Source organism: Thunnus maccoyii, chromosome 17, assembly GCF_910596095.1.
Source record: "Thunnus maccoyii chromosome 17, fThuMac1.1, whole genome shotgun sequence".
Taxonomy (NCBI): domain Eukaryota; kingdom Metazoa; phylum Chordata; class Actinopteri; order Scombriformes; family Scombridae; genus Thunnus; species Thunnus maccoyii.
Window position 1 is genome coordinate 26,769,724 of NC_056549.1, and position 16,559 is coordinate 26,786,282.

General features: G+C 39.9%; 1 protein-coding gene across 6 annotated transcripts in view; it reads right to left on the bottom strand.

The window, feature by feature from the left end:
• Window positions 1-16,559, bottom strand: part of lama4 (laminin, alpha 4) — a 265,332-nt gene that overhangs the window by 155,353 nt on the left and 93,420 nt on the right. For 5 of the 6 annotated variants that reach the window (XM_042389930.1, XM_042389932.1, XM_042389931.1 and 2 more), the window contains one exon: window positions 8,695-8,934. In XM_042389930.1, coding sequence (XP_042245864.1) covers window positions 8,695-8,801 — 107 coding nt within the window. In that variant the 5' untranslated portion in view covers window positions 8,802-8,934. Of the gene's footprint in view, window positions 1-8,694; window positions 8,935-16,559 lie in introns of those variants that run through there. The other variant, XM_042389933.1, reaches the window with a different exon arrangement.

The following is a 16,559-nucleotide window of genomic DNA, read 5'->3' on the forward strand; positions in this document are numbered from 1 at the left end:
CTTTCCAAGATATGCAAACATTAAAAGTTCATAATAGTTCCATTTGTGCATTTGGGGATGGAATCTGTATGAAAGCTGCAGAGTGGTTACCAGTTTTCTTTCATAAGACATCATGCAGCTGTTTCTCTACCACCGCAGTGGATTTGCTTTTTATTCAGTGATGCTTCAGTTTTTAAAGAGATGGAATATTACTCAAGCTTGACTATGAAGTTTTAAGTTGTGGTGCTTCTCTTCTACCGTAGCCATGTGTAATCCCAGTGTTGTTCTAATCACACTGGGAGATTTTAAACAGTTCACGCATGTACTTGTGATTACTGTATGAATGTATCCAGCTCATTTTGGCAAGAAAAAGTAGATGGCTGCCTCTCAGTATGGCAAAATGCTAATTTGGTTATTGGCAATTTGCTGACCAAAACTGAAGCAGGTGGTATAATAAGAGAAAAAACCCACACACAACAAAAAACAATTTTCAGAGCCTCCCTAATTCTTTAAATTATGTTGTCAGCTACAATGCTACAATATACTGCACATAAATATGCACTTTACTAACTTTGAAGGTCAAGCGTAATGTACACTGGCCATGTTGCATACCTTTGTGTCATTTTATAGACTTACAGTATAGGCGACACCTTGACATAAGTAGTAAAAGTACAGTAGCCAGGATGTGCACATCCAGGTGGCAAATGTGATAAAATGTCTGCTTGTCTGGCAAATGTGACAGCAGTCTATCATGATGTATCCAGCCGCGTTGCCAGGCATATTCATGCTGTTGGTGTGTGGGCTTACATAAAGAACACTGGAGCCTACCAGTGTGTGTTGCCTTTCAGAGAACTGAAAATGAAGGGATTATATTTTCAGCCACGCTAGTAATGTGGCTGTAGAGGATGGACAATATCGGTCTGTCAGTCGCTTTGGTTTAAACTGAAATAATTTTTAAAAATATTGAATGGATTGCCAGGGAGTTCTGTACAGATATTCATGGTGCCCAGAGGATGCATCCTAGTTACTTTGGTGGTCATCTAGCGTCAGGTCAAAATTTTAATTTGACTAATAATATTCCCATTACTAATCGTTGTACTATGATGGTGACAATGGTTAACATTATACATGCTAATAATAAGCTTTTTAAAATCATTTTGAGCATGTTAGCATGCTGACTTTAGCATTTAATTCAAAGCACAGAGCCGCTTTTTTCTTTTTTATACAATAGAAAAATGCATATCTTCAGGTTTTGGACTGATGCTCAGACAACATAAGCAATATAAAAACATCACCATGGGCTCTTTTAATGATAATTTGTATATGTTTTCTGATATTTTATAGTCAAAATGATTTAAAAAAAATCTAATGAATCAATAATGAAAACTATGTGTGTTGTCATTATGGCAACTGACTGCAATAGCAAAACACAAGCTTGGCCGTGAGGGAAAAGCAACAGCTCAGATAAGAGTTTCAAGGCTCCCATCAGACGCATCCTCTCTGCAACACTTGGGCCATCAGGGCTGGTCATCAGCCGTCCTGCCTAGGATGCAGAGTGCCAGCCAGAGAATGACTCACACTTTGGCACCGCTCATTAGCCTGTCACCAGGGTCTCAAAGTGTTGTTAGTAATGACAGGGCAGGGCAGAGCATGCATAAGGTCTGTCTCCACACACACACAAGACCCTCTCAAGAGGCCTGTAATTCACTCAACCTTTTATTTTGGTGGTATGTGATTTGCAGGGTTCAGAGTAGATCTGGTACAAGCAGCACATGGCCTGACGTCCTGCAGACGTGACCACTGAACTAAACCACAAATCATGGAAGTGCTGGTCCATTCATCACCATATGAAAACAAATGAGGCCAGCACTGCTGTTGCCTTCGCTAAAGGGTCAGTTCACCCAGATCACAAAAAAAAATATTTTCCCAGATGCTGCCATGCTAATACAATGGAGGTGAGATGAATTCCATTTATGTTTTTCCAAGTATCTAAAAAACATTAAAAATGTAACAGCAACATGTTTTCCAAGGATAATCCACAAAATTCCCTGTAGTTGCTTTCAATGGGTCTACTTTCCACTGAAGAAGTAGTCCTACATAAAACTGAAACTACTTATATTGTTAAATATCAGTGGAGGCCATGGTAGTGATGGGTCTCCTGGGATGGCAGTGTCGGTCAGTCAGCCCACCACGATGGTCCTTTGATGGACTGCCATGAAATCTGGTACAGACATTCAGGGTCCCTAGAGGATGTATTCCAATGACTGTGGTAATCCCCTTGACTTTTCCTCTACTGACACCAGAAAGTTGACTTTCAAATTTTACTAAATAAACATACAAAACATACTGATCCAAACCAATTCTGAATGTAGAAACATGAACAAAATATGCCTCAATACTCCATAAGTTATTTGAACTTGTTTTTGAGATATGCTCATTTGTGAAAAGGGCTTTTAACAGTTTAATCTGCAATAGAAATATTTCCCCAGTACCTACATTGGTATTTTTGCTTATTGTGATGTAATTTCCTAGATTATCTTGAAATGTGTCATACCCCTAAAATCTGTACAACCTAAGCTAAAAGGTTGTGTAAGTTAAGAAATCATGATGACTGATGACATTATTGACACTGTGTCATAAATTTAAAAAAATAAAAAATATAAAAATCTGGCCTATGAAAACAGAATTTTGTACAGACATTCATGTTGCCCAGAGGATGAACCCTACTGACTTTGATGATCCTCTGACTTTTCACCTAGTGCAACCATGAGGTTGACATTTTTGAATTTTAGTGACATATTTCAACTATTGGATGGATTGTCATGAAATCTGGTAAAGACATACATGTTCCTCTCAGGATGAATTGTGATCACTTTCCATATAGCACCCTCAACCACTTTAGTTTGTCCAACACTTTGCTTTATGACTGAATACCTGCAAAACTGATGACATTCCCCTCAGCCTCAGCTGCACTTTGTATTTAGCGCTAGTGCAAATGTTAGCATGCTAACATGCTAAACTAAGATAGAAAAAATGGTAAACAATAGACCTGCTAAACATCAACTTGTTAGCATTGCCATTGTGAGCATGTTACCTGACATTAGCATTTAGCTCAAAGCACTGCTGTGGAAGAAAATCCTGCCAACAGTATGAAAGTGGTTAATTTTTTCCTTCTTCTCATATCAAAGAATATGTTTCATTCATGTGTATATATGTAATTTATATGCATTGACCCTTTAAGATCACGTCAGTAGCATACGTACTTTTTGAATTTTATCTTTTCTCTCATGTAATGAACAATTTGGCAAAATTCAATTCAATTTTAAGTTATTGAGTGCAAGTGATCAACTGAGGGTTTTGGGTTTTTTTTGTTCTTTCATAGTCAGAGTTTATGATCTGATGTACCTGTCAATAAGTCTATGGAGTGCAATAAATTTGTAGTAATCTTTACTTTCATAAAAGTATTCATTCTGATACTGTTTGTCTATTTGTATGACCACTATTTATCACTGAGATAACAGTTCCCTCTTAGAAATCCAATTTTGAGTCCTGTAAATACACCGAGCATTATTACATGAACAGTGCCAGATCTAGGAGCAGGTCCACATGTAGTTGTCATGGAGATGATGTGACTCAGAAAGACTGTTTGATGAGTTGCGATGAGACTGTAGAAGCACTACAACTCTGCACCAGTGTCAACATTGATATAGCTTTGTATGCAACACAGAGATTCTTTGCAGGGAGTAATAAGTTGCACATTCTTCCCGAGCCATATGTGGAACAAAATATAGTTGAGGACACCATGCACTGCAAAATTCAAGTAATCTTTTCTTTTTGGGAGGGAGATTTATACACCTAAAGATCTCTACACTACACAAAGGAAGGATGATTGGTAAGCGGGGAAAAGTTCTCAAAAGGTTCATTAAAGGACTTTTAAGTCTTGAAATACAGAAAACGCCACAGACTCCAGGCTTTTCTTGGCAGTTACAAAGATAAAATTCCTTCCAATAGCTTTATGGCAAAAACAGCTTTTGCAAATGTGCTTTCAGTTCTCTATTACCCTGATTATCTGATAGTACTGACTGTAACACGTGTAAAGGTCTCTATTCCCCCACAGAATGGAATGCCAAAAGACTACATCACTCGTTCCTATACAGTCCTAGTGACAAGAACAGCCAGGTGAGACGCTGAATGGAGGAATCCAAGCCTGTGGTGGGATGTTTCTACCACCTCATCTCTGGCAGAGAGAAACGAATCAACACATTCTCCAACTTTGTGGAAAACATTAGAGCTCTGATGGTGGAATTTAGCTCAGAGCCACTGTAATGTGCAATTAATTAAAGATATATTCTTTTCTCTGGGATATGGTCTCAACTTGACACGCATTCCTGCGGGGTTTGTGGCCATGGCAAGAATTCATCCAATGCTCATATTCTGTTTCACTCAAGTTCAAGAAAAGTTTACACTGAGTAACTGAATTTATGCACAATATATTTAGAGGATCCCAGGGGCTGCTACTGTAACAACAAACTTTTCTTGTTTTGATTTGGGGGGTACAAAGAGTATGGAATATGGGGAAAACTAAGATGTAAAACTGTTTTTGTCTATCAGTGCTGATAATGTTGGATGGGATTTATGGGGTTTATTACAATTTCGGTTCTATTTTCATGCTCACCAAACTAACTGTTGAGATCTTGAAAACATTGCAAAAATTAGTAGTGAATTGTCAGATAATTATACATATTATAAACAAAGTCACATTTTATTTAGAAGAGAGAAAAACATAGTAATTATTTTTGCCACTTGGGGGCAGCACAACCTGCTGTAAACATAACCTTGACATATTATCACCATTTAAATTATGGCAAATGTGTTAGCAAACAGCTACCTTTAGCATTTATTTATTCATGTTTCTGGCCACCTGGTGAATGTAAGTTCAATATTTTATGTCCTCTAAGCTCTGTTTTGGTCTCCACTAACTCCTGAGGGAAATATCTGGCTCTTTAGCACTAGCTAGTGGCTAACTTTTTCTGTGTGTGTTTGGTACTGGAAAGGAAGTGTTTTTTTGCTGAAAATAGCAGCCTGCTGCTGTTCGAAACTAGGCTGATGAGAGAGAATGAAAACAGTCGGAACAAAACAAAGAGCTGGAAGAAACTACAATGCTGAGTGTAGCTGCAGAGTAAGGTGATATTTCTCTGTGGGTCTGTTACTTTGAGTGACAGGACTACACATAGTTATTTGATCCATTGTCAATATAGAAATATGGATGAGTGCAGCTTTAATGTGCCTCTCGACAGTCCCATAACATTATGGTATGATAAATGACTGGAGTACACTATTAACATACCTCCATAGATTTGCAGGCCAACATGGTTCAACTTTAATCTGCCATTCCTTACCATAAGTGTGTGTGCAAAGTTTCACATAGGCAATAAAGATTTCTAACCAACATTTTGGCACTTTCTGTTTTACCACAAGTTCAGCTAATATGACTCAACAGGAGATTTGTTTACAATCTGTTTGATCTTTTGACCACTTGTAGTCTTTGCCCCGCTGGAGCGTGGTCCAGCAGCTCTGCTGTGTCCCCAGATCTCTGCTGGGGACTTTGGGAAAATGTTATGATAACTAACTGAAATGATGGCAAAAGCAAAATAAAAACCAAGTTGTTGGTTTTTTTTTTTAAAAAAAAGCCTTTTCCTTAAACTAATGTACCATATGACAGCACTTTAATTTTCCATGGCTCCAATTTCACATATAAAAGTAGTGGTGGACAATAGCAACTTAGCTATGCTCTGCATTAAGGCAATTCTGACCTGTGTAATCTGTCAAGTCTGCATAGAGGAACTAACTACAAGGCGGTCTTAGCACACTGAAACCAAAAGGTCAACATTTCATCCCACATGAAAAAATAATAGCCAAAGAAACACTTTGTCTTGCTCAAAAAATCCCTTTCAGGAAGTTCTTTATATTGACCCCAAAATAAAGGCCTTTATGTTGAAAAACAATTTTGACCCTTCTCCGGTCAGCCAAGAAAATCCCCAAGCACAGGGGTTTTTCTAAAGTAGCTCCCTACTTTCATTTCTCTTTTCCCGAGAGCTCCCGGGTCTGTTTTAGTGGGTAGAAAGTTGAAAAGTGGGCAGAACCTTGGCAAGCAGATCACTTTCGGTTGAAGAGCAAAAACAGGAACCCAATTCAGCGCTGTCACACCATCCCCATTCACTGGAGCATGAGAGAAAGCCCTGATCCACAGGAAGTGAGCTGGACTCAGCTGGGCTGGGGCATTGACATTCTGATGGGATGCAGTCATCGTGTCATCCTGAGCACTGTCTCAGTCCCCGGTGTCAAACAGCCCTAACAAGTCATGCCATCTGACTGTTTAACAATGATGGCACACATGTTAGGAGGAAAAATAACAGGGCTTTCTGAACTCACATGTAGAGAAGCACTCGTACGTAAACTGACGCCAAAAACTGTGACCTTTAGAGGATACTCCAGAGCTGATAAGTAGAGTAAAAATAATTCCTCTGAGACAGGATGATGATTTGTGCACAGGAAAATCCAGCAGATGAGTTTCAGGAATTCCCATACATTCATTTATTTGTGGCAGCCCGCCACAATATCAGCACTGTCCGCAACATATTGATTTTCTATTTTTGGGGCTGTGCGCCCCGCACTCGCTCTCTCTCTATCTCACAAACACATGACAATGGACCTGTGTGAATAGCATGATGTTACACACTCGGGTGCAGTAGGTGGCGGCGTGCACCTTTAATGTTGGTTTGTAGTCCACCAGTAAAACCAAAGAAGAAGAGGAGGGGTTGTTTGCTTTTCCCAGATTTCATAGAGAAGACAGCTGGCTGAATCATTCAGGAGATCACACACGGTTAATATCATCAACACCTCTGCACAAATTTGTCCAAAACTGAGGCATTCAAGTTAAGTCTGATAACTTTCTATGTTCTGAATACAATCTTAGAGACCCAACTCTTCAAATAAGTTATTAGCAAGCATGCAGGGCTTGAGCCCGTCATCCCAGGGAGGGTGTAACATTAAATTCATTCTGGGATGAATTTGGGACAAGAGTTGAGAAAAAAGGACAAAGTCCGCAAAAACCGAACAAGTGCAAGCGTGGACAGCTTTCCAAGCGCGTTAGCATGTTAGCATCTGTGTGCGTGGGTGTGTGGGTTGACGGTAAGTTAATAGCAGCGGCTCAGCATGTGCGAAACATTAACCCAGCTGTATTCTTGTGGGATGAAAACTTAACTGGTCAACTGTAGCACGGTTAACAACATGAGCTAAACCAGCTAACAGCTTCACATGAGTTGAGCTGCTGCTACTTCAGGTTAGCACGCTATACACAGCTGCTGAAACACTGAGTTTTGCATACTTCCTGCAGCAAGCCAAGATACAATGCAGCAGAACCCTTCACCTTGACAACTCAGACACTGTCTATCAATCCCAGACAGGTTACCAAATGGTATTTCCAGTCTGACAGTTACCTAAGCTTCATTTTAGTATTATCAAAGACTGCTTGTGCAGGGCTGTGAAGGACAACATTTGCTATTACATTTATTGGTTACTTAATACATAGTAAAAATGCACATAATAATCAGGTTATGACGTTACAGGATTACAAGATGTTTATATGGGATGTGTATAGAGCCGTTTTATTAGTATTCCTGTTTCCATACTACAGAGCAGAGTCTTAAAGGTTGAAAACACCATCAACATTACATTAAAATGTCAGAAATGCCCACCAACCTTGCTACAGTGGTTTACCCATGTGGTTGTCATTGTGTGAGAACAGCAATAAAACTGAGCTTTAAGCTGTTCTTTTTACAATAGAGCATGAATAAACAAAAACCAAGAGATCATATTACTCTTTTAATACTTTTACACTGAGTACTGGTTTGTTACAGAATTGCATCTGCTAATATATTTTTTGAAAGGCTTTTAATTTGTTTGCATGTGTGGTATGTGTATATATGTATGTATGTATGTAAAACACATGTGACATGTATGTTTGAGCAAATCTGAATTGTTATGGTTTGACATTCTCAGAACCACAGAATTTATGAGCGTAAATGCATTACAGCCTAATTTCTTTCAGTATTCTGTCCTATCAGATGATTCAGCAGCACACAATTTACATCCAATGCCAACTTTCAGCGCAATAAGCAGTGAGTCTTTTATCATGGGAATATAAGTAATGGACCAGGGGAGGTTGGGCAGTGATTAGACATCACATGCAAATTTTGCAACAGTTTGTGTCACAGACAGGCAAGAGATGTTTTTTTTTTCCCCCCCAAACAGACTCAGTGTGAAATATAATGCAATTGTATAGAAAGTCAATGCAAAGACACAAACCGATACAAAATTGGCTTAGGTGGTGCTAAATAAGGCAGAGACACAACTATGCAATGAAAATGTTTCAACTTATGTGAAAATTTTTCATTTCTACAGAAACTTTGTGAGTTCACTTCCTGGTGTACCTGATAACTTCACTAACAGTTGATGCATATGTTGCTAGCTAGTTACAGTTAACATCTGTACAGTTTGATCAGTTGAGGGGTGAATAAACAGGTATTGCAAAAAAATAACGCAAGGTGAAACATGAGTTTGCATTCAGTATAAAACTTAACATGCCTAAATGTCACAACTGCAGTACGATTGTATTCTTAGTGTGTATGAAGTATGATGTGCAAGTGTACCCACCTTGTTTCATGGCACTCGGGATCCTTCCGGTGGCCAGTGAACCTTGCCACGGTGCCTGGCCTCTGACACAGCCTCGCAGGGGGACTCAGAGCAGGACATCCTGCCATTCAGAGCTGCTGTCACAGTTGGGAAAGTGGTACAGCTGCAAAGAGCTTCCTAAGCCACGGGGTCACATCTGAGAACAGGAAGAAGCGCATTTCTGACCCGGACCAGCTTCGTCTTTATGTGACATGTGTTTGTCTGTGAGAGAGAAAGAAAATTAAGTGGGTCGGTCCCATAAAAATAATGACAATGGAATGTGAATAAGATCATCTTGTCCTCACTCAAAACACTGCCAGACTTAAAGCAGAAAGACAATTTGACTTGCAATGTCAACACAGTGTTTCTGTTTGCCAGTTTCCTGGCAAACAGAATGAGATGTGTTTTACATTTCTGAGAACACAGACAGTGGTTTGTTTCACATAAAATCTGATCTAGGTGATGAGCATGCGCAGTATTAACCACCATGGCTGAACAGGCTGAAAGAGTGTTCAAGGCCCTGTTTACACCTGGTATTAACATGCATCTCCACATGCATCCTGAGCGACCACTTGTGATTGGATGTCACTTCCCCGCACTATATGCAAATAAACACCATTACTGTTGCAAAGACCAAATTCGTTCGTTATTAACCGGTGGGAGGACCGGGGGTCTGTGTACCCGCCGTCCAAAGCTGTGATCAATTTGTTTGATAAAAAGGTAAACAAATGTACAATGCATTGTGTGCCATCTCACGAAAATCAAATGCCTGTCCTTTCTCCGGACTTCCTGCTCGGCCCATAGATTTTACATTGTGATGACATCACAGATTTTCTCGGCTCGAGGACAGTTTTACAAATATAAAACCTCCATAGATCAAAAATTCATGATAAAAAGAGTCATAATTGACTTTGTTTGCAGTTCGAGGTGTCCTGTCAACAGTTTTACAGACGTCTCTTTTACAATGGTGGTCTATGGAAAAAATGCTTTTTGGGGCGCAGGCTGTCACTGCCACTGCGTAGGTCAAGGGAGCAGTGGATGTTTTTTAAAATTTGAAAGTTGCTGAATCAGAGCCACTTCTTTTGTTTTGATGTTTAGCCATGTAGTAATGTTTCTCGGGAAACCAGTGTCCTGTAGCCTGTATGCTACGGATTTGAGTAAGTTAGCATTTCAATACTTTCTCTCATCTAAACTGTCAAGTTTATTTAATTCTTTCATTACTGAAAGACATAACTTCATTTCTTCTTCACTCCAGAAATGAGACTTTCTCGTTGCCACCATTGTTTGTGTTTCTGTTACATCACTTGGCCGAAGCTGCGCCTGCTGAGGTAGTCAGTTTCTTTCAGAGTACTCCAGCTAGTATAATCAGGTTTCTCAAAACCGGGTTAAGGGCTTATCAAGGTTTCTGAAATTGGGATATGATGTTTACATCAAGCAGCAACCTCCGAGACTGAAAAATGAGGCCAACGCAGAATGGCCAAAAACTGCATTTCCTCTAATGGCCACTTGATGGCTGGCTCAAAAAGCGCGTCAATCCCAACAGACCCCCATGTTAAAATGCCTGACTTTACAGCAGAAATAAACATGTTTACAGCCTGGTACAAAAAACAGCTTTGGTCTCCATAAGTAGATACAGTATCTCACTGCTACTGCTGCTGTGTACTAACTACAGGTATTTCAGTTCCTCTGTGAGTAATGGTTGCAGTTCCTTTCATAAAGTGGAGAAAGAGACATAAGAGCCTTAGATTATGGAGCTGCAGTCTGTCAGGTTGTCATGGCGATGATGAGGCTCTGAAGTGATTTGCCCTCGTGAGTCCAGGGCTCACTCTGTTTGATGAGATGAGCAACAGTGACGCTATCCTCTACTTCTGAGAGCGAGATGCTAAGTGGGTTTAAAAGGACACATATACACTTGTGAATGTGTACATACACACAAAAAGACGCACACTAACGGGTACGTCCAAACACACCGGGATAATGGGATCTTCAGGAGAGAATTTATGAAGTAAACAAGAGAAATGATGAATTTTCAGTAGCTATAATTAGGGTTGGGCATCGAGAACTGGTTCCAAAATCCCAATTCCAAAGAAATCAGTAGAAAATTTTGATTTCGATTCTGCTTATTGGTATCTGCCAGGACCTGTCAACATTGTGCATCGTACCAAGCCGTGACACATCGTGCAGGTATGTAAGTTGCTGTTTCCTGATGTCATTAAACTGTCGCTTTGCTTTTTGTTCAGGAATGTACAGGAACTCCTCAGCTGCATTCAGACTGAAAACAGTAACAGATTATTGCGTTTAAAGGCTGATCAGAAAAACACCGCACAGTGGTTTGTAATATTCAAAGGATGGATTTTACAATTCTGGAAAGTCATCATGCTGCAACCCTGTTGACTAGTGCACACGTCTGTACAAATGGAACCGTGTGTGTGTACGCATGCAAGTCCATGAGTTGGCCTTTACAGTGACAGCACACGATGTCATTGTGACAGAAAGTACTCAAAACAAAAGCAGAATGTTCAGTTATAAGGACTTTGAATTTACTTATTTTAATGAAACAATAAAAGTCAAAGTAAGCACTTAAAAGATTAAAGATATTTTTGTTATCTAAACGTGTTACCTCTTTTTTTGAATTGATAAGAACCGGAATCGATTAGCAGAATCAGAATTGGAATCAGAATTGATAAAATTCAAACGATACCCAACCCTAGCTATGATGGCCCGGTCACACTGGCATTTATAACAGCTAAATATTAGTTGCATTAGTTGCATCATCAAATTGTATATAACCCTTTCTGTGTTGGAGTATAAACTGCTACACGAAAGAGGCCTGGTTTGAGTCAACCTTTCCTGAATAAAATGTACAAATAAACTGAATAAACTGTACAAACTAGCAAACAAACTAGCTAGATAAAGCCAGGCTGATTAGCATATGTGATGGTTAGCTCCCTGGCTACAAAAGTTTGTGAATGAACTTTGCTGTGCCACTTTTGATCAAGCCTTCGTACTTTTCTAACTTTCTAAATCCTGTTTAAGGTCAGAAAAATTAAACTTGAATGATGAAGAGGGAAATTTAGCATAATAATCAAAAAAAAAAAAAAAAAAAAAAAAAAAAAAGACCAGCGAGGTAGGTTAAAGAAAGACAAAAATCAAAGATAGAAAGCTATATACAGGACATTACCCTGGATCAGTGTGCACTATTGTGGTTTCCTGATATTCTAGATGTAAGTAACATAGTATATTGAGTAGGCCCACATATATTTGACATATACATATGTATGTTTATATATAAATTTGTATATACATTTGTATTCATTAATATTTATTATTAATAGAAAACAATATAAATACAGTACAACATGAAAGATAATATGACTTATCAATGACAGATGTTTGTGATGGTCTATGTTTATGATATTTAATAGATCACTTAAATCAGGATATTAAGGTGGTAAACTTTATATGGGGCTCCTTATATTGTAATAAAAAATCATTCTATAAGTCATAGTGTACACAACATTATATAATTTGACCAAAACAAAGTATGACAGATATTGCTAGGCGAGCTCTTCAGTTAAAGAACTAATGTCTGATTGACAACTGTGACAGTGTGGGGTTTACACACTCATCTGCAACAAATTAGCACACATTTCACAAGGGACACTTTAAATGCCTTCCACTACCCAACGCTAAAATCCTAAATAATCTGATCATGAGTTTCCTTCAACACCACTACACTTAACTTGCGAGATTTATTTTTTGGAAGAAGGGGGGGGCTAATACCAAGTGAAGAGCGCACGCCCAGTTTGATGATCTATCCCGTGGCAGCAATTTAACACATAAAACTTCCCATTGCGGTGCTTTTGTTGGCCTGCTTGGCAGGGAAGACCACAGCGGTGTGACGCACACACAGACCTGGGGTGTGTTGGGCTGTACAGCACTGGTTGAATTTGATGTCCTGGGGCGGTGGCATATAGCTGAGGGGCTGTTATTATTCCAGTTTCCTGTTTGGCACTGCTCCGAGAGAGCTGTGAATACCTGCTGGCTGCACTGTCACATCTGGGCCTGATAACAACCACAACAATATTGCAGCTAAGCCTGGAAAGCTAAGTCTATTAAGGTCTGATGTCTTCCTGTCATGTCACTGTGGTGGAACAACACTTACTTATCAGCTGCCGTCGGGGTTGGAGGCACTGTGCTAATTTGCACGCGTGCTTGTCTTGCATTGCAAACATTCCAGATGTTTACTTTTACCCTCCTGCTGCTCAGCTTCCCTTAAACTTCTCTCCTGCTTTGCGGGGGAGTTCAAAGCTGACCTGATTTTATTTTGGCTGCACAATACAACACCTGCAGACTGAAAGGGACGATTCATCTCTATATCTGGCACTGCCTAGATATCTGTGTCTGTGTGTGCAGTCATTGTATTTTCATGTGTGCCATCATCCCCAATGGGTACGAACCACATAAATCTGGCCTCGTCCTTAATGAAAGTCACAGAAAATCAAACAAAGCCCGGAGTCTCTGCCTAAAAACCATCGTTCTATCACTTGCCAGGAATCCAGATGGTACAAGTCTATACATCACAGCATAATGCTCTTTCATTGTACAGAGCCTTGTTTGACATGATGTGTGGTTCTTTTGTGGAGAGCCATCACAAAAGTACATTCACTGAGCGCAAGACCTCTGACTCTCCCGCAGACACCGCTGCCTGTGTCCCATCTTAAAACCAGAGGACATAACAGTGTCATTGTCCTTTGGCTGTGACTATAGAAGGACACTGGCTGTTAAAAAGGCATTTCATTAACTTTGCACCCTCCATTTTGCAATACAAATAGTTCTGTAATGACATGTCTAACCCAGAGGCAGTGTATATGCACAAAGAACAAAAGGCTCATAACTGATAAGAAGGAAGGAGCTGTGGAAAGGCCTCTTCTTAGAATTCTCATGGTACATATGATGACACGCACTGGTACTTCAGGCATTTCCTTTCATGTTTTTAAAAATGACAAGAATGCGATTGTTCATTCATTGCAAGCAAAAGGAATCACAGCTTATGAGAAATCAAATCCAGCCATTTTCTGGCAGTTATGTGGGTCGCAGTGGCAGCAGGCTAAGCAAGATAGCCCAGACATCCTTCTCCCCCAGCACATCCTCCCAGGCCACGCCTTGGGGTCTCCTCCCAGTAGGGCATGTCTCTGAAAACCTCTAAAGGAAGGCATCCTTAAGGCTGGAGTAGGCTCGAAACAAACTAATTTGTTAGATGTATTGTCCAAACACTGAAGGCAAAAGTGTTTATATCTGGTCTGAACGGCCACATATGGAGGCAAAACATGATAATCATTCAAATGGGGATATTTTTTACACACTTTTGAATAGGCTCTCCTCAAAGGCACTCCTAGCGTTGCACTCGTTCATACATAAAAAGTAACTGTGTAAGGAATAAAAAAAGGGAGCTTAAGAGAGAAGCTTAGATCCTGCCATCTGGCCAATTGTTGCATGAACTGTGTGCTTGTTGGACTGTTGGTTTCAAAAAAAATTGTTGGATACAACCTTCCCAATTTCAATGTCATAAAACCTGTGGGGGTAGGGGATTTCAGATGTCATTCAACCATCTGACAAGCACTTTGGATGAAACATACTGACGAGGTCCTCCCCCTATCCCTCTAAGGAGGAATTAACCTTGTCCATATTAGGGATACTTGGGGCCCTTCATGGAGCCAGGCTTGGGATGGGAGCTTGCTGATGACCTCCTTGGGGTTGCACCTGTATCCATGGGGCCTGGTTAGGCTCAGCCCAAAGAGGTAATATGGTAACTGCCACCATGTGTGCCCACCACTCATAAAGTCAGGAAGAGTCCAGTGCGCTGGCAGTCAAGAGGCAAGTAAAAGGGCTGCCAAAACAAGTTCTAAGGCGAAGCCAAATTCGATAACAACTTTTTTTTTTACTTTGACTGAGGTCTAATGCCTGAATAGTTATGTTCAGCACGGTAAATTTATGTTTAGGAGAATGGTTACATTTTTCCTAAGCATTTGAGGACAACAAAACACAAGCTGGAAATTATATTACTATTATCTCTTCTCATTTTTGTGGAGAGACTGCATGACTTCTTTACTCCACTGATAATGGAGTTTCCATTGCAAATTTGAAATGGCTCCAAATATTGTTGTCATCCTCTGGCCCCCAGAAAAGAGCAAATCTTCTTTCCAAACATTGAAAAAGATGTGATATAAAGTCACAGTGGGCATTAAGGGAAAATTCTGCAAACATGTATCTAACAATGCTCATGTTAAATGTTTGTGTCACACATATCCACACATTAAAGAAGACCAAAAGCTGCATGAGGATACTTGGTGGCTGTCTGAAAGTCTGAGCTTTTGACTCTGACTTGACATACCTGTTTGACATCTATGATTGGAGATCATGCAGCTCTTCAGAAGACAGACTGTGTTTGTTCTAACACTGCATTATGCAACTTTTGCCAGCGGGCAGGAAGTGTTACCTCCTTTGGTAAGGTTTCCACCCCAGCATGTGTCATTCATGTTGAGGAGCTGTCACCTTAAAGTGTTCATTAGACCTCCACACAATTGGATTAGCAGATGGCTAAACTGCAGCATATGGAAACAGGGAAAATGTCTACCTAAATAATCACTTGTGTTTTTCCTGTAATAACTTGGCTGTTCTGTCTTTTGTTAATGCTTTCTACCATTATTATATATCACATGCTAACAATTCAGCTCACTGCCAACCACACCATAGTTTAAGGTAACCCAAAATTTTATAAAAACACAGTTTTGGCTGAATGGAAGATTAGGAATGTGCACCCAGAGGGGCAGACAGACACAAACTAAAATTGTGTGCCTGGTCAAACCAGAAAGTGGCACAGCAAAATTAATTTGTGTGTCTTTGCAAAATAGCTTGGAGACGTGGTGACTTCTTGTAAATCTAGTTGAGAGAGCTACTGTGGCTCACGAGCTAGCCGGTAACATGCTAGCAGTAGCTATTCACAATGGCTCAACATGACACCTGGCTTCTTAAAGTTGTCATCCTTAAGATTTTAGTCTTGGCTGATTTGGCAACACCCACAGTTACTGTGGTAATAGCAAGAGTGCTTTAATACTACAGGGGGCAGCAATATAACATAAGAGAAACTGGCGTATCTAATTACAGTGCAGCCAAACAAACTTACATAATTTGATAAAGAAGTTAATCAATAATGATTGCAACTGATTTTATGCTGTGGACACAGTCAACAGAGTTGGTTAGTTAGAGGAGTTAGAGGTGTGCAGCCTGTCGCCTGCAGCTCTTCATCAACAGTGCAGTGTGGCTGCTCCTTCTTGCTCCATTAATAATAATAATAATAATAATAATAATGCATTTAATTTGTGCCGCACTTTTCATTCATAGTGAAACTCAAAGTGCTACAGTATTAATAACATAAAACACACAACATAAAGAAAATAGTAATAAGAGTTAAGATGAAAAAGCCTTCCTGAATAGAAAGGTTTTTAGGCCTTTTTAAAAAAAAAAAAAAAAAAAAAAAAAAAGAGTCTAGGGTCTTTGCTTACCTCAGATGGTTAGGAAAGCTGTTCCATAAGTGTGGTGCAGCATAACAGAATGTTCGATCCCCCCAGGGTGTGGAGCTTAGTATTGGAGCACGCTGCTGGCAGATCTGAGTGTGAGTGGAGGTTTGTGGTATGATCAGTTCCTGTAGGTAAGGAGGCGCATGTCCATTGATGTATTTGTATGTGAGTAGTAGGACTTTGTTGTCACTCCTGAAGGACACAGCAAGCCAGTGCAATGAAATCAGAATTGGTGTTATATGTTTGTGTTTTCACACTCTCATCAGG